At 41.9% G+C, this 23,569-nt stretch overlaps 1 protein-coding gene, 1 long non-coding RNA gene and 1 pseudogene across 33 annotated transcripts in view; 1 reads left to right on the forward strand and 2 right to left on the reverse strand.

Annotated features, from left to right (window-relative positions):
* Trpm3 (transient receptor potential cation channel subfamily M member 3) overlaps nt 1-23,569 on the forward strand; it is an 819,042-nt gene that overhangs the window by 757,333 nt on the left and 38,140 nt on the right. For 19 of the 32 annotated variants that reach the window (XM_078047505.1, XM_078047535.1, XM_078047508.1 and 16 more), the window contains one exon: nt 2,610-2,820. In XM_078047505.1, coding sequence (XP_077903631.1) covers nt 2,610-2,820 — 211 coding nt within the window. Of the gene's footprint in view, nt 1-2,609; nt 2,821-16,328; nt 23,494-23,569 lie in introns of those variants that run through there. The other 13 variants (XM_078047507.1, XM_078047513.1, XM_078047518.1 and 10 more) reach the window with 2 other exon arrangements.
* On the reverse strand, nt 1,971-15,854 carry LOC144377261 (uncharacterized). Its single transcript, XR_013438079.1, has 3 exons — nt 13,878-15,854; nt 6,545-6,624; nt 1,971-2,915 (listed from the first exon to the last, which is right to left on the reverse strand). It is a non-coding gene; the product is annotated as an uncharacterized LOC144377261 (long non-coding RNA).
* Nucleotides 7,866-7,957, reverse strand: LOC120890120 (U6 spliceosomal RNA; annotated as a pseudogene).

The raw sequence follows: 23,569 nt of genomic DNA on the forward strand, positions 1-23,569 counted from the left end.
AAGACAGTGGCAGGATTTTAGCTCCTGATCCCTACACCTGACCTCCTTCCACCTCTAATAATAATCCATTAATAGCAACTGAGAACTCACCATATTAAGTGTTTACATGTTATCACATTTAATTCTTATAACAATAAGTTGCATTTTTGATGTTATTACTGTCCCTATTTTAAAAATTAAAAAAATAAGATTAAGCAACTCACCCCAGGCCACTTAGCAATCCTTTTTGTTTTTCTTTTCTTCTTCTTTACCATTTTTTTTTTTTAATGGTCAGGAAAATGTTCAGAAATCTTTTATTTTCTTTTCCTGGAGTCATCTTTAACTTTTTTGTTGTATTTTTTTCCACTTAGCTTTTTTTTTTTTTTTTTTTTACTAGTAAAGCCAAGGTGAAAACCCAGGTTGTCTTGTCACCTGAGAAAATGTGCAGAATCACTAGAGTACATACCCTCCTGTGTTGAGCACGCTGAAAGGTATTTCTAAAAATAGTGCAAAATCTTAACATTGAAGTGAATGAATGATTTAGCTTTATAAACACAAGGAGTCATGCCCTGTTCTCATTAATAGTGCTCAGATTTTGATATTTGTATGGAAGTAAAGACTTTCAACTATACAAAGCTAAGCAGTTGAGAAGAATGTGTCTTCTTTTTGGTTACTTTGACCCTCTGGAGAGATATCAGAATCAATCTGAGTGAAAACAATGGTGAGAAATTAAATTAGTATGGTTTCTGTATTTACTGGCTGAATTTTCTTGGGTCAAACAAGTTCCTAAATCTCATGAGTGCACACCGGCCTCTCCCACCCATCTTTTAATTAATGTAAATAAACATAATACAAAGGACTCATGTGTGCTTTTTTATTGATAGAACTTCTCGTAAATAAGTGATGAAAGAATTTTACAAAATAGAGACAGTAGATGAAAAACAGATCCAGATTTCCTATAAAATGATTTCAACACAGCTAGCTTGCTCACACAGAGAGTCCTGAGACCATTAAACTGTGGAAGGAATAACTAACTAGCATGTATCTATGAGGATAATGAAAAATAAAAATGGATGTCAAATTTGGAGGGATTTGGGGACTGGGGTTATGGCTCAGTGGTAGAGCACTCGCCTCACACGTGCGAGACCCTGGGTTCGACCCTCAGCACCATATAAAAATAAATAAGTGAAATAAAGGTATTGTGTCTAACTACAACTGAAAAGTAAATATTTTTAAAAAATTGGAGGGATTTGTATTTTGTTTCAAAGTGGGAAATGGCTTTTGAAGTTGCCTTGGAAGTTGATTAATTGATCTAAAATATATTGAGACCCCAATGTCCTAAGGCATACAGGAATGTTTGAATTTCAGCAACATGTATCAAAGAATATACTCTTTCAAAACAAAAGTTTTTAAATTCATCTAGGGAGCAGAGAGTATAGCTCAATGGTAGAGCATTTGCCTAGCATGCATTAGGCCCTGGGTTCAATCCTCAGAACCAAAAGGAAAAAAAAAAAAGGATTGGTTGGCTTCTCTGTGTAGGACCCACTTCCCATCTCCCATCACCATTGCCAGGGAGTGAAGTGTCTCCTGGGAAACAAAAGGATAGAAACTTTTCTAAAAGAAGGAGGTAATGAGTTCTGGCCTGGAAAAATCAATAGTCATTGCATCCTCATCTATTTTGGGTAATAAACGGAAAGCAATTTGGCATTTGAGAAGCAGATCCCAAATAACATATATCACAGTAATAAATAAGGAAGGAAGAGGAATAAGAGACAACGTTGTACTAAAATTCAGTAAGAGGATTTTATAAACATCAAAGAGAAAATGCCTCAGTTCAGCAGTAGGTACAGGTGCAGGTCATTAGGCCACCTGGTTCTAATGCTAGGAAAACAACATCCGTAACTAGTAAGATTCCTGCAGGAGGAGTATAGGAAGACTGGTTCTCTGAGAGACTGGTTTGTGCTAGGCAAACAATGGAATGTGGTCACAAGAAGGTGATAGAACTGGCTTTATTTACAAGAAAATATTTTCTTGAGCTTTCCAATTCTTTGTCAGCCTTTCAAAACTGAGAAAGGGAATTTACTACATTGTACAAGTTCTTGAAATAGTTCATCTATCTCAATTCCAGTTCTGCCAAGAAGAGCCCCAAAGAGACCATCCCATCCCCACCACCAACACCAACCCCCCAAAGCAGAGAAAGAGTTCGTGTGGATGCCACATCCTTTGTGATGCGACCATGACTCCCTTGCCTAGACTAGACTATGTCCCAGAGAAAGCAATGAAAAGCAAAGGGACTTCATTTGGTGTGTACTTTTAAAAAAAAAAAGTTTTTTGAGTTACTGATAAAATTCTGTAAGTGCTCAGTTGGTAGAGTCCTTGCTTTGCATGCATAAGGCCCTGGGTTCCATCCCCAGCATCACCAAAAAAAAAAAAGAGAGAGATTCTGTGGACATGAGACTCAATAGGCCAGCTGTCCTCCTATATGGACAGAATTCCCTATCAAAACATCTCTTATCAGCAGTCTAGAAAGTGACTTTTCTTCACAGATGTTCCTCAACATCAGCATTCACAAAAGCATTCAATCACATGGGTTTTCTTGTGTTTTTCCCTCTGCTTCTCCACTCTTCCAGATGATAGACATGATGTACTTTGTCATCATTATGCTGGTGGTACTGATGAGCTTTGGAGTCGCCAGGCAAGCCATCCTCTTTCCCAATGAGGAGCCATCATGGAAACTGGCCAAGAACATCTTCTACATGCCCTACTGGATGATTTATGGGGAAGTGTTTGCGGACCAGATAGACCGTAAGCAAGTTTATGATTCTCATACACCAAAGTCAGGTATTTAACTTCAATTGGGTTGTGTCTCTTCCAAGTTCATCTGTTTGTTCTCAATAAATGGCTCAAGATAGAGGACCGATTCCTAGCTTGTTATCCTGGTAGAAAAAAAAAATTACAGAAGGTGAATATACAATTTTAGCAAAGTAGTCCTTAGGTGTATTTTCAGGTATGTTTTTCTGTCTCACAAATTGACATCTGGTATACTAAATTGGATCCAAAAATGAATCATTTAAAAAGATCTAAATTTTTGTTTTTATGATTCAAAATCCTAGGGCCATGTGTTGGATGTTTTGGTATTATGAATATATTATGTCACAACTCCCCACTCTTAACCTAACAATTAACCCTCAGTCTTTAAAAAAATAAAGTCCTTGAGTTTGACTTCAGACCAAATAAACAATTCTCAATTTTGTCATCAGAATTCAAGGGTAAGGGCAAACATCTGTATGGTGTTTCCCTTGCACTGGAAAATATTCTCCAATTCCCTTTCCCACTGTCTTAAATTATGTGCTTTTGAGACTCATAGGAAGTTAGTATTCATTGCCTGGAAGTATGGAAAATGCCTTAGGTTATAAGCTGAGTTGCTTGCTATAAATGCCAGAAAAAAAATAGTATCAGTATCATGAAGTGATTCAGTGTGAGGACCAAGCACAATCAGGCCCCCAATGTTTCTCCATAGTAAACACTCCTTTTGTATGGAGTTTGAAGATAGTTGTAGCCTAGGAGTCTGTTCCAGGATTTTATTTGGACCAAATGTCAGGGCGCACTAGGCACTGGGAAATTACTGGGAAAGAAAGCATCAGGAAAGAGAAAACCTTTTAGTTCAGTGGAGTTGAATCCTAGAAGCAGCTATCTCTCATTTTCCCTGAGGAGTTTAGCTCTGGAAATAACATCCCTCCAACACTGTCGAATTAACATTTTTTAGACAGTTTTTGCTGACAGGCCAACCATCTGAGCCCAGACTGTGGACATGGATTAGGGTTACATAACCAGGTAGGATAGCTTATTAGAAGCAGGAGCAGAGATTAGTCAGCATCCCAGTCCCCTTGCCCATCTCAGGTCGGGCCAAACCAGCAACACACAGACAAAGCACTCAGGAGTGAATCCTCCAGTCCTGGGAAGAGCATGCATACACTGGTAATAGAACACACCAGCATATCATTTCCCCCCTCATGATGGATTTTGAACAAATACCCTTTCCCTCTCCAAATGCATTATTGGAGGCAGACGAGGCTTTTTGGAACACCTAAATGGAACAAATATTTGTGTACTTAGCCAACTTAGCCAACTCACTGAGAAAGAATCCTAACTCCATCCCCCAGTAATAATTGGTTGACAATGTCCAGGCTTCTGCCAGGGCACCTTCCCAGCGAGTGGAGACAATCCTTGAGAGCCTCCTTTTCAACGATCCCTAGAGGAAAACTCTTAAAAAGCCCACCTGTAATCATCATCCTTGGAGATTAAGTATGTTTGTCCCCCCTAGAAATCGCTTTTCCACTTAGTTATGCTATTTTACCTTTTCTAGTTGTCATTTCTTCCCCCAAATGAGATGAAGCTCCCACGGGTTGGTTTGACAATGAAGGATGGGAGAAGCAGGGAGGTGTAGATATATTTTATAAATGGGATTCTGTCTGTCCCTCTACAAGTGGCCATTTATTGATGTTGTACTATGAACCCAGCCTAGTGCAACAAACACACCACCATCTGGCTGAATAAGAGGATTTTTTTATTGCTATTTTAAAAGAAGGGCTGATTGTAGTTTAGAACTTAAAAAACCCCAGTCCCCCGGAGATGGAAGAGAGGTGTTTTGTGTGAATGAAGTCTGAAAATAGATTCCCCACACTGTGAATTAGATCTGTGGTGCTCTACGTGTGTGAGAATAAATTTCTACCCCAAATCCCCATCTGTAACTGACCCAGCCTTGGATGGATGCAACCTTGGTAATGCCCTTCCCCCTACCACTTACCTCCCTTTGTGACGTTCTGAAATTGGCTACAGCAGTAGCCACTGTTCTAAGCTAAATCAGCCAGTTTTCTGTCTAGAGTGCTAATGTATATTCATCCTTTCTCAAATGGATACAGAAGGCTGCCCCCAAATCTGTCACTCTGTTTGGCCAAAGTCACTGAACATCCGTGTCCTCTAAAATGATTTGCTATTCATGCTATGGCACCAAGTGGGCTCAATGAGGACTGCATGACTACCCCACTTGGTTGTTCAGAATCGCCCAAGAGACCCACGTACTAAGCTGTTTGAGAAAGGTACAGATCATTTCTGCTGCCCTACAGTGTCTGCCTCTTCTCTGTGCCGTGTGCAGGTGGGTGTGTAAAGCATGTATTCAGGCTGATCGGATCTCATGTCCGCCTGGACCCACAGCCCTGTGCAGGGTCTGCCAATCCCATCCTGTGGATGTGCCCTGTGTGGGCCTCTCCAAGGGCTGCTCATTCAAACACACCTCAGGCAACTCATTCCGAACGTGATGCACGCGCTCCATATCTAAATCTTGTTGGTTTTTGACTTCAAAATTGCTGAACCCATTTCATGTTTGGGAAACGGTCTTTCTTTATTGGGTGGATATATGGGGATGTGCAATGGGATCCTTGGGATGGGTAATTAATTACCAATTATATGCCTCAGAATGGAGGACAGCTTAAATGTTCCTCACTTCTGGGAGGCAATATTACCTAAGTGAGATTTTTTTATATGCATTTAATCTTTTTTCTTATCATTTGCCCTAAACACAGAACTACTAATAATGCCAAAGATACTAGAATTAGATTTGAAAGGTTACTTTCCAAATGTGCTTAAAAGCTAAAATCAAAAGAAAAAATGGAGTCACATAAAATCACTAAATAACTTAAGGTATTTTTCACCTCTGACAAATGATAGCCCAGGCTTAATCTAAGTTATCCGTGGAAGTTAAAACTTTTTCTTTGGTGTTGAAAGCAGAGAGGAGTGGAAGAACATGGCTGGAAGAAGATAATGAATCTGAGGAAGGGACTGTGATGGTTTACTTTACCCTGGAAACTATGCCTAACACTCTGATTTAACTCACGGGGTTTTGTCAGGCATGGTAATGCACACACCTGTAATCCCAGCAACTCATGAGGCTGAGGCAGGAGGATTGCAGGTTCAAGACCATCCTGAGAAACTTAGTGAGACCCTGTCTTAAAATTAAATTAAAAGGACGTGGGGATGTAGCTCAGTGCTCCAGAATCACAACGATCATAATAATAATCACAATAACTCACAGGAATTGAACATGCTACTGTTTGGTTGGTTAGTATTTAGTTTTTATTTTGTTTTGTTTTGTTTTGCTTTGTTTTGTTTTAAATAGCCCCAAATTGCCTTCAGGTACTTGTGTTATACATAATACTAGCTCTCTAAGAGCCAGTTAAGTTTTGTGAGGTCATTTGGGCTTCAGGTTGTTAAATACATTGAAACCAAATGATGACATTCTTTTTGGCGGTCTCATTAGGGTGACCCATGTTGCATGGCCTCTGAGAGCTGGTCAGGATCCCACTGCAGCTTGATGGGTAAAAGTCACTTAGAGGAAAGAGGCGGCAGAATAAATTTCCAGCAGCAGCCCTTCCAAGGCCAGAGCAAAGTTAAAATTAGAGAGATTCTCACCAGCTTAGAAATCTGGTTCTACAGTTTGGTGTGTGGGGTGCCTGGAAGTGCACCTTTGTTGGAAGGAAGAAATGGGGCATCTCTCGCTTTCTCTCACCTCCAAATGAATGAGACTTCAATTTATTTACAGGGTATCCACGTGCTGCCTGGTGTCTATTCAGATTCCTCAGGCTGTACCTAGGCGGGGGAAAAAATGAATCATGCTCTTGAATGCATTAAATGAGGGTCTAAATTTAGTCCTTCTTTCTGCCTTTCTGAGTATTTTTACAAGTTTAGATAGTACTGTGAAAGTAAAATGTCCAAAACTTACTTTCTACCATGACAACTTAATATTATCTAGCCATTTCCATTTACTCCAAATTAACTACCCAATCTTCTTCATGCATGGGCCAATTTTTGTGTCTTACTGCTTAGGGCTTTTCATCTGAAATTAATAGGCAAGTATGGAGTAGTAGGGTGTTTTTTGTTTTGCCTTGTTTTGTTTTTATTTGATTGATTGATTGAGTAGAAACCTTTGCTAGATCTTTCAAAAGTCCTTTAGGATGCATGTTATCCCCATGATGCTGACTGGAAACAAAGATCGTGCATGTGCATATGGAGCTACAACACTCTCCTGAATTACTTTTATGCCACAGATTAATTGTTCCTCACTTCAGGTGTGGAAATTAGGACAGCTCACGGAGCCGGTCTTTAAAATATGCCTGCTGATGGGGAAACCAACAACAGTGTGAACGGAGATGATGGCAATTGTTATGCATCTCCATCGTTAGACTCCAGTTCTCAAAACTCAGCTCTGTGCATCTGTTTAGTATTCCAGGCTGACCTTCTCTAATGGATTCAGAGCACACAAATGCCTAACAGCTATAGTGCAGGGAGTGTTGCCTGACCAAAGAAAGTATTCTGGAAAAGAAAAACTTGAGCCACTGCCAACTTTGGAGGAAGTGGGGAATTGTTTGGTTGCGTTTTAATTTTGCAAATTGCTAAGGAAGCAAGCCAACATCAGCCATTACCGCCCCTATTTTCTGTTCCTGAAAGTCAACTCACATTATAGGGAATACTCCACCTGACTTGTTTACTAGTGCAAACTAAGGCTTAATAGATTTCCAAACAGCAGAGCTATTCGCAACAGGCCTGTGAGATGATTCAGTATATTGTTGTGGTCCACATTTGTTCCACTGTCATGATAGTCACTCACTGAGCATTTGCTCATAGGTTGGGCTCTGTATTAGATTAATTCATTCTTCATTTGATGGATGTTTATTTTGTTCTTTCTATGAACTGGAAAGTGAGGTACAGAGATACACATGGCAGAAATACTTTCTTCAAGGTGTGTACATCTCAGGAAAGACAAACTGGCATTGATGATATGTGTGTAGAAATGGAGCCTAAAGAAGAAGGCAGTCACATTTACCTAGGGTAAGAGTATGAGTTCAATAGAAGTGAGACCTTGCACAGGGGCCACGCTAATGTTCTCTGTATGGTTCCAATTTTAATATATGTGCTGCAACACAGCCACATCAATGTTTATAGTAGCTCAATTCACAATAGCTAACCTATGGATCCAACCTAGGTGCCCTTCAACAGATGAATAGATAAAGAAAATGCGATGTATTTACACAATAGAATATTACTCAGCCTTAAAGAAGAATGAAATATGGCATTTGTCCATAAATGGATGGAATTGGAGGATATCATGCTAAGTGAAATAAGCCAATCCCCAAAAAAACAAAGGCTGAATGTTTTCTCCAATATGCAGATGCTAATAATTCACAATAAGGCGGTGGGGAGACGGGAGTTGTTAGGGAAGAATAGAAGTACTTTGGATTAGACAAAGGGGAATGAAGGGAAGAGAGATGGAATGGGAATAGGAAAGATAGTAGAATGAATTGAACATGACTATCCTATGCCCATATATGACATGACCAATGTAATTTTACATCACTTACAACCAGAAGAAAGAGAAGTTATACTCCATAAATGTATAATACATATAGAAGTTTACATATTATACATTTATAATATATATATAATTCATCCTACTGTCATGTATTAGAACAAATACATAAACGTGCCTTAATTTAAGAGAGAGAGAGAGAGAAAGAGAAGAGAGAGATGGGACCTTGCAAAGAAAAAGAAGGCTGAGAGAGCTTTAAAATACGAGCAGATGTTCGCTAGGCAGATGGGAGCAGGGGGTGTGAAGAAAGAAGAATGACATTCCAAACTGAGACTTAGTATGGAAAGTTCCAGGAACAGCAAGCAATTCAGCATGGCTGACTGCAGGGTGAGAGGCAAGAGGCAGGAGCAGGACAAATGGGTCTGAGAAAAGAGGCAGGAGAACAGATCATGGAGGACTCCATGGCCAGGGTAGTGCCACGATCAGACACACATTTTCATCAGAGCTCTCGGGCAAAATTGTGGAAGGTCCACGAGAGGGGATGAGGTGGAAAGTGAGCAATGAGGGGACAGTGTCATGCGGTAGTGGATGGACTGAAGAACACAGGCAGCATGGGACTCGAGGAAGGTGAAATCATCAGGATCTGGGAAGAAATCAGATGGGGTTGACGGTGGTTGTCAGGAGGCAGAAGAGGATTTAAAGGAGGAGCTGGGGATTGCTCCAAGATTTCTGGCTCAGTCTAAAAGTGAGTGTCATTAACTGAAAGGAAGGTCCTGGGAGAAGGACTCATGAGGGCCAGGGGCGACGTTCCACTGGGGTTGGATTGGTTCCTGTGGAATTCCAGGACACCATGAAGAAGGCTATTTTGTATATAGAACTCTAGAGCTCAGTAGAAACAGCTGGACTGGTGAAACAGAATTGGAGGTCCATTGGAGGCCAGGGAGGATAAGTAGAGAGAGAAAGGAAGCCTGAGCAGAGTAGTGAACAACATCAAATGCAAGAGAAAAAAAGTTCAATGAGTTGAATAGTTAGAAGAATTCATTCAATTAGAGCTTTAGGAAGTCACTGGTGGCTTTTTGCCAAGAATATTCATTTCAGTATTGAGTACAAGAACCAATCACAGTAATTTAAGAGTAAATGAGTAGGAAGGCAAATGCATTTATTAGGGAAGAGGGAGGAAAGGTGGTGTATTTATTGGGCAGGGGAGGAGGGGCAGAGAAAGTATCAATGAAGGGGAGTTTCCCAAAGAACGGTGATGTCCTGTAAACACTACTAGGGGAAATGAGAGACGTCACTGACTTGGCACATACCTCACCTATTTGCATGGTTAGGATGTATAGTAGATAGAAGGAAAAGAAAGTAAAGAGATAATGTTGGTAAAAGCCTAGAAGGAAAAACAATGATCAGATGACCAGATTTCTAGCCTGAGCCACAAGCACATTGGGAACTAGGGATCTAAGAGTTGTGATGCTAAGAAGTGGCCAAAGAATGATAAATTGGCATTTACCATTAAGAAGTAGAGTAATTTCAGCTGGGCCCTGGGGAGCATACCTGTAATCCCAGTGGCTCAGGAGGCTGAGGCAGGAGGATCAGGAGTTCAAGCCAGTCTCACAACTCTGCAAGGCCCTAAACTACTCAGGGAGATCCTGTCTCTAAATAAAATATAAAAAGGAATGGGGATGTGGCTCAGTGGTTAAGCACCTCTGGGTTTAATTCCTGGTACCAAAAGAAGAAGAGGAAGAAGAAGTAGGGTAATTTGCAGAATTAAGAAGTGGAGTAATCTAGAATAATTACCAAGTGAAGGGATAGCTATAAAGTGGTTTCTACGTTAAGTTGGAATTGAGGTCAAGCATCTTGAAGCTAGGTTCTTCTGTGTATGCCAATACAGATATTGAAGTTGTCCGTAGTAAGTCAGGAGAGGATACCAGGAAGACTGTGATCAGGATGACCAGAAACTCTAAGGGTTTTTTGCACAAGAATGAAAAGCAGTCAGAGGTTGGGAAGAGGTGAAGAGTGTTGAAGAGAACACAGCTAGTAACCTCTGAAGCCCAAGTGCATTCACAAATGTATGAAAAGCAAAGGGATTTTTATTCAGTGATGAGGGGTTCCAAGAAAGGGGAGGGGAAGGGAACCATGCTGGGAAAATTCATTAGGCACAAATCCCAGCTTCACATGAGGAACATATCAAAGAAGAGGGTGGTGACTGCAGGAGCCCCAACTGCAGGAAGAGAGGATGACAGGGAGGGGAAGTGTGGTGGGGCTAATTGGGATAAGAATTTTGTTTGTTTGTTTGTTTTTGTTTGAAGCACTGAGGCTTGAAGCCAGAGCCTTGCACAGGTGAAGTACCACTGAGCTACAACCCCAGACCTTTTTATTTGTTTGTTTATTTAATTTTGAGATAGGATCTTGCTAAATTGCTAACGCTGGCCTCAAACTGGCAATCTTCCTGCCTCAGCCTCCCGAGTTGCCTGGGACACTATGGACAGTTCTGGTCATTGCCCCTTCAGGAGAACATACAAGAGCAGCCCGACTAATCAGGGAAGGAAAGAAAATCTGCAATCCGAGTATGAGAACTCTGAACTCTGGAAAGACAAAAACGAATGTGCTTGAAGTGTATGAAAGCCCAAAGTTAATCTCTGTGGATATAGTGAACACGACTCAGGTCCCCAAACCTGAGTATAGTTCAGCCAAGAATCCCTTGAAGTATGAATATGTTAGACTTAGAATAACCAGTCCCATGATACCATTCTACAGAGAACTTGTGGGATTTATTTCCCCCAGAGATTTCCCCTCAGAATTTTGAGGCAGGAAAGGACTGGAAGAGTAGTAATATAAAAGGTTAATGAGGGGCTGGGGTTGTGGCTCAGTGGTAGAACGCTTGCCTAGCACATGTGAGGCACTGGGTTCAATTCTCAGCACCACATGAAAAAATAAATAAAGATATCTTGTCCATCTACAACAAAATATTTTTTTAAAAAAAAAGGTCTTAATGATACTTAGCTTTGTATAATGGTGAAGTGTAACCAGACCCTGAAGGTGACTCTCCCCAAAGGTCTTGGGAAGTCTCCATCTCAAAGGAGGCTCTCCTTTTGAAACCAGCAGTGGCCTGTGACGCTAGAGAATCATCCTTTGTCACCTTGCCCAAAAATGAATCCCATATCAGCATGGAATAGTCCATTTTTCTTTAGCCCTTTCTAGACTTGCTATTACCTTCCCTATAATTAAATTTAGTGTTGGCCCATCGTGACATTTTCAGTCTCTACTGTAACTCTACCTTTAACAGAGCCCTTTTGATCCATCCTGTTTGCCTGACCCTTTGCAAAACCTGTTCTTTTTCTACTCTGCCACGAATACTCCAATGCAGTCCTAGGTAATCTTGTAGAAAATAAAGCATCAGCAGATGTGACATATTCTAAATCTTGAAACCTTCTCAAAAAAGCTCTAAACCACTTCCCCAAAAATTGTGCTCAGGGAGAAAAGTTGAGCTCCCATCTGGATGTTGGGATGTCTTTGTCATCTAGGAGGAGCTAACTTAGCACTATGTGGGGAAAAGACATAAAAAATATCTGTCCCTCTGAATAAACAAGTCAGTGCGTTTCATTAAAAACTATGTTGGAGGGCTGGGGTTGTGGCTCTGCAGTAGAGTGCTTGTCTACCACGTGCGAGGCCCTGGGTTCGATCCTCAGCACCACATGAAAATGGGTAAATAAAATAAAGGCATTGTGTCCAACTACACCTAAAAAATAAATATTTTTTTAAAAAACTATACATGGAACTTATCCTCTTTAACATGTGCAAAAGTGATCTAAAATGGGAAGCCAGGCCTAGGAGATTAACAGAAGAATTATCTAAAGTCCATGGCAGTGCTCAATACTAAACCACAGTGAGGGAACTTCAGAAAGACTTCATGTGTGTGTCAGCAGAAAAGTAGCAGATAGTGTTTACTAAGAATATATTCTGGATAAAATTAATCATTAAAAGACACTAGTATTTCCATACTCTGGCTGTATTTCCTTGGCTATAGGTAAGGAAAGGTAATCACTCTAGGTTAAATTCTAAAGACACTTTCATAGAATGTAACTCAATCCAAAATGATGTCAAACATGTTATCATCTATGATAGTATTAAAAACAAAACACAGGGGCTGTCTTTACCTAGCCCAAACTGTGGCATAACTGTGCCTGGGACTCAATGGACAATTCTAGTCATCGCCCCTTCGGGAGAACATACATACACTGAGCAAGAGCAGCCCGACTAATCAAGGAAGGAAAGAAAATCTGCAATCCGAGTATGAGAACTCTGAACTCCGGAAAGACAAAAACAAATGTGCTTGAAGTATATGAAAGCCCACAATTAATCTCTGTGGATATAGTGAACAAGACTCAGGTCCCCAAACCTGAGTATATTTCAGCCAAGAATCCCTTGAAGTATGAATATGTTAGACTTAGAATAATCAGTCCCATGATACCATTCTACAGAGAACTTGTGGGATTTATTTCCCCCAGAGATGTTACAGGAGAAATAATATATTCTCAAAGAGAATTTTAAAATCTCATCTTTATAATCATAAAAAAGAAAATTCCCCCAACAACAAAAAAAAAAGAGATATCTTTTCTCCCAGAAGAATGATTTACTTTTGAGAGAAAAGAAGATGTGGTGGGGGGGGACGAAGAGGAGAAAGATTTTTGTTATATAACCAAGGACCCATACTCTAGAAGTGGCATGGATAATTAAAACATGGAATGTAATCTCAGATCACGTGGAGTAAGAGTAGATCCCATGTGGTGTTGTGGCAGGTACCCTTTGTGCTCTGCCCAGACACCCTCTCATCCCCCTTTGCCAAAGTTTTGCACCTACCCTCTAGTTTCTGTGTGCTTTACTGCTAGACTCGCCTGTGACCTTGATAATTTTCCTGGGCCCCTTAGAGCCTCTTCACCATCCAGAGAACCTAAGAAGGCCTGAGAATTTTTGTGGCCCTGGGGCATTTCACTCTATGTTCCTGCCTGTTAGGGAGGGATTCTGAGTAAAAGCCTGGTTTCCTTAACCCTCAGAACTGCAGAATACCTTCCTGAATGCAAAGTGCAATTCCTACTCTGGAGATCCCCATGGGAACAGGCTAAGGCTCAGACTTCATCTGAAATTGCATCTTGTTTTGGATTTTTTTTTTCCTTTCCTTTTTCTGCTTCATCCAGTTTCTACTCAGTTTCTCTTTGGGAGCATTTCCTTAACAAATCTCTTTCACTTGAATTTGTTGCTTAGGGTTGCCTCTTGAAGAAACCAACCTGAGACAGACACTCAGGCTCTAGGTCCCTACAGATTCAACCTGACATCACTGACATTGGAGGCTTCTTACAGTACAGGGTAGGAAGCTCCAGATTATATATAAAGCAGATGATTGATCTGGTCATCTGCATTAACAAGATGACAAGATAAAATTATCTCTCTCTTTACATGTCTAAGTCTTGATTTTTGTGTTACTGTATCAAGATACCTGAGACTAGATAGTTTACAAAGAAAAAAGGTTTATTTAGCTTACAGTTCCAGAGATTCATGAGCATAGTGCTGGTATCTACTGGCTCTGATGAGGGCCTCATGGCGAATGGCATCACAGGAGCAGGAGCACATGCAGAAAATACTGTGTAGAGAGATAAGAAACAAGAGACTGAGGAGGGACCCGGCCCATTCATTTTATAAAAGCCAACTCCACAAGACCCAGCATTAATCCCTTCTGAGGGTGGTGCGTCAATGACTTAATTACCTTCACCTGGGCTGCTGTTAAAAGTTCTACACCTCAGCACCACCACCACCCAAGAGACTAAGCTTCTAACACATGAACCTCTTGGGGACAAACTACTTCCAAGCTATAGCATTACATCTGGCAGAGACTTAATTGCACCTTCTTTAGGAACTAAAGTTAGTAGCTACAACTCAAGGCATTATGTTCTCAGCAGTCACTAAAACAAATCATCCTTGACACTGGAAAATTCATTCTAGCCTTAGCATCTTTTATTCCACTACATTTCTCAAATTCCTGCTCTGCACCCAGCAGGGTCTGTGGAGAAACAGGAAGATCTTTAGACAGGGTCCTTCTCTTGAAGGAGTTTCTGATCTAGGCCAGGTGTCAGCAAACTTGTTCCACAAAGGACCAGATGCTGTGTTACTGCAGGGCCATATGGCTTCTGTCGTAGCTAGGCAGTGTTGCCATTGTACCACAAAAGCAGTCATAGACAGTAAGTAAACCAATGGGTGTGGCTGTGTGCCAATAAAACTTTATTTACAAAACAGGAGGCAGGCCAGATTTGTCCCACAGACTGCAGTTTGCTGGCCCCTGATCTAAGCCACCCAGTCATGTTACTGCATTGGCTTCATTCCCGTGTAGTTCAGTTGAGGAAAGTGTGAAACCAGGATGGAGACAATTTCCTAACTATTTCAGGTTTTCTCCAAACACACAAGATGACACTGCTTTGTGCTTTTTCTTCCCAAGAAAAGTGTTATTCTACCAACTTAAATAAAATAGGCCAAAGGAGAAGAGGATGCCTATTCCTGTTCAGTCAGTGTGTATAGAAGGAAACCACGCTGCTGGTGGGGTGGGTATGACTCCCAGAACACAAATGGAGAGGCTGCCAGGAAGTCAGCTTTTTAAGTTATAATTTCACTCATTTTCATTTTGTATGCCCATTTCCTGAAGCTGGGGGAAGATCCCCAACTCAGAGTCCCCTCTCGACCTTCCCTGGGGGGTGGATCACATCTGGGAGTGGGGCTGGATGCAATTGTTGAGCATCTGTCCACGCAACAGCTGCTGAAATGTCCATCATCCCAGTCACCATGATGCATCAGTTCCAGCGGAGTTACGAGGCCCATCTCAGGCCCAGACTCTCTCTCTCAGGATTGCTGCTAATGAACAAAACAGAACAGAACTGCCAGGACCTGACCCACAAACACGTGCAAGCTGACTTCACTCTCACACACCCTCACATGTGTGTGCAGGGCTCAGTTTCTCTCCTCCTCTCTAGCCCTGCTCCTCTGATCTGCTCTCTGAATCTTCCTTCCTGTTGTCCCTTCTACACACACTCTCAGGTCCCTGAGAACATGTATAAAAGCAGGCAGAGACATGCAGTCTACTCTGGATTCTGCCCTGTAACCACCTTCCTTTCCCTGGTATGGTGGGTACAGAGCCCATTCTTGCTTGAAACATCAGAAGGGAAAATGAATAACTTCAGTCCTCCTTGGTAGCCAAGGGATTGGTTTCAGGGCCCTCACTCCCACCCCAATGGATACTAAAATCCACAAATGCTCAAGTTCCTTATATAAAATGGAGTAGTGCCTCAAATAACTTATGTGCATCCTCCTGTATACTTTAAACCATCTCTAGGTTGCTTAAACTATAGGTAAAACAATGTAAACGCTATATGAACAGTTACACTGTATGGTTTAGGTAATAATAATAAACAATGACAAGAAAAATGCCTATGCATGTTTAGTACAGACGTAGGTTTTTTAATGATTTTCCTTCTATAGTTGATTTAATCCACTTACACAAGGTCAGAAGAAATGGAGGGCCAACTATATTTCAAAAACTTTTCTCACCCCACTCACTTAACCATCTTATGAATAAAAATGGATGCTCAAATAAAAACAAACCTATAGGTCCCAGGAATACTGAACACAATCTACGTGTTTCAAAGGGAGAATTGTATGTGAAGTAATTATCATCTGGTGTTACCATTAATCATCTCACAGTATTGCTCCATGGGACTTAGACTCACAGATTGAAGGTAGTTCTCGCAAATTCCTCCATCATAGCCCTGTCCAGAATCTCCTGTGATGGAGCTGGTCCAGATCTCTGCTGTCCAGTGCCATAGCTGCTGGTCACCCATGTCTATTCAGTGCTTGAAATATGGATGTCGTGAATGAAAACTGAATTGTTAATTAATTGAGGTTTAAATTTAAATAGCTGCATGTCTCTAATGGAAATCATATTGGACAGTTCTTTTCTAGAATATAAAACTCCTTCTACTACCAGCTCCATGAGAGAAGGATTGCACTTATTTTGTTTACTGCTACACCCTCAACCTCTCAAACTGTATTTGGCACAAAGCAGGTGTTCAGGAAATAGATTGTGCATAAATGAACTCCTTGAAGCAAAACATAGAAGAAGAATGATGTTATCTGCTTTTTAACTATCAATCAAATTTAAAAAAAGAATCTTCAGTGACTACATGTAAAAGAAGTAGAAAAGCCAAAGTGCCTGAAATGTTATTGAAGACAATGAAAAGAAGTTAGGTTTGTTATAAAGGAATTTAAAATTGGTGTTAAATTAAAGGATGGGAACATGGATTCATGGTACACACATGCATAGGGTGAAGGGGTGAGAGAAAGTAAAATCAAAGGGAATCCTAGAGACAATAACATCCTAAAATTTAGTCAAACTTGTATTTAAGAAAGTTAAAGTCAGGTTCAAGAACTATCCGTTGAATAAACCATCATGCTAGTACATGCATAGAGATGAATTGTTGAACAGCTAAGGAAGAAAGGGGGAGAAGCAGTAAGGGCGGAAGAGAGGGAGGGAGGGAGGGAGGATGGCCCTCGTCTGTTGAGGGCAGCAGAGGAGGGGAGAGAGGGCTATGTGAGCCCAGCAGAGGGACCGGATGAGACCCATGCAGAGTGCTGCCAGCTCCACACTGTGCCACACCGGAGCTGGTTGCCATGCCTCCTGTAACCATGGCCTTTCCAAAGGCACAATGTTCTGACCCAACGCAGTGAGGCAGATGGTTGATTTCCACTGAAAGCAGAGCTGAGTACACTCCTTCTGAATAACCTGGCAAGAGTTTAACTATCTGTACTAACATCAATCCACAAACAGACTGATCTGCACACAAGTTAACTATCAGCAGATAATCCCAGCAAGACTCCCACATTAATTATTTTTCCTCAAATGTGACAGAGTCCACAAAAGCCTGCAACCTCAATATATAAGGGGAAGGAAGATGAAAGAGATCTTTTGCAAGATTCTGTCCAGTGGAGCGAATAGCTTCCTGCAGCTAGATTTCAGACCACGTTGGCCAAATGATGTTCGACTGAACTGCTTGGCTTTTGGCCACATATTTAATATCAAGAATAAAAGACCTGGGGCTGGGGTTGTGGCTCAGCAATAGAGTGCTTGCCTAGCATGTGCAAAGGTCTGGATTCGATCCTCAGCACCATATAAAAATAAATAAAATAAAGGTATTGTGTCTGACTACAATTAAAAACTAAATTAATATATATATATATATATATATATATCAGACCTGGAGCTGAGGTTGTGGCTCAGTGGTAGAGAGCTCACCTAGCATGCATGAGGCCCTGGGCTCATTTCTCAGCACCACATAAAAATAGAATAAAGATATTGTTTCCACCTAAAACTAAAAAATAAATATTAAAAAAAGAATACCAGACCTAAGGTTCAAGATGAGTATTTGCTTAGAAGAAGACTCCAATAACTTCAGGTCAAATACAGAGTTTTGCATCTTTATCCAAGTGACATCCTCAATTCAGGTCAATGACATCCACTGATAAATTAAGAATAGAGGGGCTATTTTGTAACCTGGCTTTTCATTTTACACTGGAGGGATGTGTGTGTGTGTGTGTGTGTGCGTGCGTGTGTGTGTGTGTGTGTGTGTAAAATGGACTCTTCTGTATATACAATGTATCTCAGAGTAGAATACAAGCACGACTACAGGAGGCCTCCTGCTATCACTAGTCTGAATGTGTTCATCAGGTTCATCGGTTGGTCATTCAGTGATATTTACTAAGTAATTCTGTGTGTCAGGCCCTGTGCTGGGAGTTGGGGGTTAAAAAGAAAAACACTTCATTACTTCATCTTTGAGGAAAGTTTAATGGGAAAGATTGACACATAAGTGAATCATTACAAATTGATGTGATGTACATTTCCATTGAGGTGATACATAAAGACTAACAGGAAAGAGTACATTTGGTTTATAAGACAGGGGTGGGGGGGACATGGCAAAAAGAAAAACAGTGGAAAGCAAAGAATGGTCAGAGAAATTCTCTTGGAAGTAATAGTTATGCTGGATCCTGAGGGATATAAATTTGTCAGATAATGAAAAGGTATTCCAAAGAGAGGGACTATCCTGTCCAAAGACAAAGAAGGGTGACAAAGCATGCCAGGTGTAGGTGGGGCTGGGGAGAGCCGAGATGTCTTCCCTGGGCGACTCAGGAACTAACCTCCAGGTTAGCTGCATGCACAAGGTGCTCCCCAGCCATCTATCCTGGGCTAACATACTGCCCCCTCTTGTTTTGCCTGGTTTCTTGAGTGTATCTCATTGGGTAACGTGGGGAGAGGAGAGTTTCGTTCAGGGTCTGTGTCCATCTTTTCCACTATTATTTTGGTGAATGAATGGAGATGAGTTTAGAAAGGTAGATTATCATAAAGGATTTATAAGACAGACTAAGGAGTTTGGATTGTTTCACAACTCACCTCCTGTAGTCTCTTTCTTGGTGATATCTCCTGTTTATTGAATCCATATGTGTGATTGAGGGGTGGGGAGATAGCAGCACACCAGGATGCTCCTTCAGAGAAACTAGATATGCCATGCAAAGGCTCTTTGTTCCATCCAAAGCATCTTCTAAAAGGGGAGTAACAAGCTTCTCTCTTAAGGATCCAAATATCTCCTAAACAAGTCAAACCTGCCAAGTCTTCTGCCCTCAGTGTGAAGGATTTGCCTCTTTACCCTGAACCCTTGAGAAACAGCTGAAATTAGCATTCAGGGAAGGAGAGTGGAAATGGAGGCAAATCACACTGCACAGATGGCTCAGCCTGGCTGAGGTGGACTTTGAGCAACCAGAGGGCAGCAGGAGGCAATGTGTCTGCAGGGCAGGGAAAGAGGAGGTGGGTGGGGAGGCTCAGAAACAGAGGTGGTGGCAAAAATGACTTTTCATACATTGCAGTTTTCACCAAGAGCCCAGGCAAATGTCTGACTTGCCTCCAAAAACCCTCTTCAGTGCTGTTTGCAGCAAACTGCTGACACCTCAATTTAAATATCAGGGTTACTTGAAGTTCCCCAACCCCTGCCCCCACCCCAGTTCCATCTTCAGGTCCTGGGCTTCCCAGTTGCAGTTTCTCCAGTTCATCCAGATTTCTCATCCTGGTAACCCATCTCTGCCCTTCTGGAAGACTAACAGAGGTGCAAAGGAAGAGAGAAGAATGAATGCATCCATGCACCTCTCCCTCTTACCATTTCCTTTTTTTATTATTAGTTCTTGTTTCACCTGCCTACAAGTACATCACAATCTATTCCCCAGGAAACTCAGAGGTCAAAAAGTCCCCAGGGTAGCCAAGAGAAGCCGGAGTACACTCAGAGGCTTTCTTGTGACCACAAAATAATCTCCCAGGGGCTGGGGGGTGTGGCTCAGTGATAGAGCACTTGCCTAGCATGCACAAAATTCTACCATTGCTACTATTAATGATGGTGATAATCTCCCACAGTGAAGCTCCATCTCAGTGGTCCTCAACCAGGGGCAACTGTGCCCATCCCCACCCCCACCTAGCAAGGGGATATTTGGCCCTGCCTGGAGCTATTTTGGTTGTCACAACTTGGAGTGTCGTCCCAACACCTACAAGGAGAGGCCCAAGATGCCTGTTCAACATGTCTCAGTGCACAGGACAGCTCTCCAAACAAAGAATTAGCCAACCCAGAATATCAGTAGTGCTGAGACTGAGAAAACCTGACCTATGAGAATCCAAAATTTAGCCGGGTATAGTGGTGCATGCCTATGATTCCAGTCACTGGGAAGGCTGAGGCAGGAGGATCAGAATTTCAAAGACAGCTTGGGAATTTTGGTGAGCCCTGTCTCAAAATAAAATAAAGGGGCCAGGAATGGAGCTCAGTGTAGAGCATCCAGTACTGCAAAAAGAAACAAAGAGAGAGAAAAAGAAAGAAACAGAATCCAAAATGCAACTTCTTATTGTTGCTTTCAAAGAAAAAATGGTATACTCTAGTTGTCTCAACATCTGAAAAGTCCTATAGGACTAATCTAAAAAGTCCCTGCATCAAGATGGGCAGGGAGGGGGGAAGTACTAGACCAAATTCAAATCAGGGTTTAAACGTGCACTCGAGCCTCCCAAGCAGACAACGGGGTCCAGCTTTGCAAAATCACAGTCCTTGAAGCAAAGGAATGAAATCTGTCTCATGCCCTTTTTAATATTCTGAACAACAGCTTCAGAAGTAAAATGCCACTGTGAACTGAATGGTCACCGCACCATACAGGAAAGCCAGTTGCTGACAAGTACTTCAAAGTCATTTATGCCACCCGAGGAACATAATGTTCAACTATCGAAGGAAGTATGTAAGGTGCATGTGGTTCTATTATACAGCAAATAATTGAATACACAGAGGCAGGGACACCCCTATCAAACAGGTCTTGCACTAAAATACTCAATTCTTTCAATGGATTTAAGATTACAAACCCTATCAGGAGTCTACATGAAATAACCAAATGTCAAAAATGTCATTGCTTTTTGCAAAGTGTGCAGAAGTTATGCTTAAGCAGATTGTACTAAATATATGGATGTCTAAGTTCTGTATTCGCTATCAAGTATGTTATGAAGACAGCGTCATGGGTTTCGTGGGTTTCTTTGACATTTGCAGGGAAAGGAGAGTCAATGAATGCTTATTGAGATCCTACTACAGTGACTGGCACTGAACCAGGCACATGATATACTGCCACTCAGTCTTGATACACACAAAGAACAGAGGTGGAGCTGGCCATGGTAGTGCATACCTGTGGTCCCAGCAACTAGGGAGGCTGAGGCAGGAGGAGCACTAGTTCCATGCGAGGAGCCTCAGCAACTTAGCAAGACCCTATCTCACAAAAGATTTAAAAAAAAAAACAAAACTGGAGATGTAGCTTAGTGGTAAAGTGTTCCTGCTTTCAATCCCCACTGCCAAAAACGAAAACAAAACAACAAAAAGAGCAGAGGTTGAATAATTTGCCAAAGGCACATAGCCACAGAGGAGAAAAGGTTGAAATGGACCCCAGGCCTGTCTAGCTCCTAAGTCTGTGATCTTAATTTCTTCCACAGTCCTGCTCCTTTCCCCGCACCTCGCTGCAGTGACTGGATCATATCATGCATTTATCTACCTGGCAATCGCTTGTCAGGTGCCTTGCTCAGCCCTGGGAAGTGGTAAACTGAGGCCGCAGAGATCCGTTGGTGGGAGTTGCAGTCTATTAAGGGGCAGGAGGAAGACAGACCCTAAGTCAACACACAAGCAAGATATTTTGTGGTAGTAAGTTCCACAAAGAAAATAGATCCACTGGGGTGAGGAGTTGGGGGTACGATTTTATAGGATGGACAACAGAAAGCCTTAAAGAGAGAACACTGAGTTGAAATGTGAATGACAGAGAGAGTTGTGGCAAGAGATGGAGAAAGAACATTCCAGACTGAGGGAATGGAAAGGGCAAAAGCCACATGGTAGGAATGACCTAGAAATGTTCCACTAGGGCCAGAAAGAATGCCAGTGTGACTGCAGTGTGACTGCAGGCTAGGATCAAAGGCAGCTCACAGTGGGATGGCCTGTCGGGGTGGAGTCCCTGTGTTCAAGTATGTGGCTTCATTCTAAACAAGAACAGGATGTAAGAGCTGGAGCCATGACTCTGCAACCATGAGGGAAACAGCATGCCGCCATCGAGCCGACTGTCGGGAGAAAGCAGAATCTCCCAGAAGTCAGCGGCTTCCATAATCAGCAAGGCAGATGCCTCCCGTGTTGGAGCCAGACTGTGGCCTCCCAGAAGGGTTGCCATGGCACTGGGAGAGTGACACCGTGGATACTCTGAGAAGCACTCCTGGTGGATGGATTCGACACTAGCATGAAACAAACATTGTACCTCCCCAGAGAAGGCAGACTTGCCTGTCTCTACAAGTGTGTGTAACGGCATCCATCATCAAAACTGAACATTCTGGTATGGCCAACAAGAATGCAGCCTTTGTAGATGAGACACGGCTCACAGATGAGTCAGAAAATTATAATGGGGATGAGGCAACTGAAAAGTATAGCTCAGGGAACAAAACCTTGGAGACAAGTTTCCCTTAAGAAGACATCATTAGTCCCATAACAATTCATCTTTCTGGAAGGCCTGGTGTGGGTGGAGAACCCAGTTATGAATGGTTTGTGTGAGTATGACAGGGACATCCCAGGACAGAATCTGAAACCAACACTTTGAATCCTAGTCCCATCACCTCCACCAACTCTGTGACATTGGGGGCAAATTGCTGAAACCATTCTTCAATATTCTTAGCAGATTTGGGTCAGGAAGAAGGCCTGCCTTGGTGTGCCTCCCTCACAGGGACATTGCTAAGAAAAAGAGCATCCTTCCCACATGAATATGAGAAACCCAGTAACTTCGGGGTTCATGCATATTACTGTTTTTTTTAAAAGGTGAGAGCTGCATTGATGTCAGGATGTGATGTAATCAAAGAAAAAACATCAATAAATAATAGTCCTGGTGATGTACAGAGGTGCCAAATGAATGAAAGTGATATCCAAAGACCAAAGTTTGAGGGTAAAAATATAAAGCAAAATGCATAATATTAAGAGACAAGATGTTATTGCTAGTAACAGTGGAAGGATACTTATAGGCTTGCATTGTGTAAATCTGAAGCTTGCAAAGATGCTGTTAAGTCCAGGCCCCTCCAGCAGGAAAGCCAGCTCCAGTCGGATGCACGAGCCTCCCTCCACTCATCCTGGACACATCAATGGAGTAGGTGCGTCTACTCCATTGTGTTCTTTTAAAACCAAACTATTGAAAACAAGTCAGGACAAGCAATCTCAAATAGCAGGTCTCTCTCTCTCTTCAAGGCAAAATCAAAGCAAAATATTATGCTGCTGCTCATCGTAAAAAAAAAGCATGATTATGTCTCCCCCTTTGTGTCTGCCTTCCAGCCAGCCTGAAAGTCACTCTGGGCAGGAAACCCAATTTTTCATCCATTCATGGATCCAGCAAATATTTGGAAGCTACTCTGTTCCAGGCACTATGCTGTGTGCTGGGAATGAGTGAAAACTGACAAAACTGCTGTGTCCTCAGGAGCTCACAGCCCAGTGGAGGTGTCAGATAGCAAATCCAGAATCACACAAATAAATACTTAATCATAAGCTCTGGTAAGCGTGTGATTAAGAAACAAGAGCGCTATGAAAACATCCAACAAGATGTTTTAGGGATTCAGAGAAA

This window comes from Ictidomys tridecemlineatus, chromosome 4 (assembly GCF_052094955.1).
Source record: "Ictidomys tridecemlineatus isolate mIctTri1 chromosome 4, mIctTri1.hap1, whole genome shotgun sequence".
Taxonomy (NCBI): Eukaryota; Metazoa; Chordata; class Mammalia; order Rodentia; family Sciuridae; genus Ictidomys; species Ictidomys tridecemlineatus.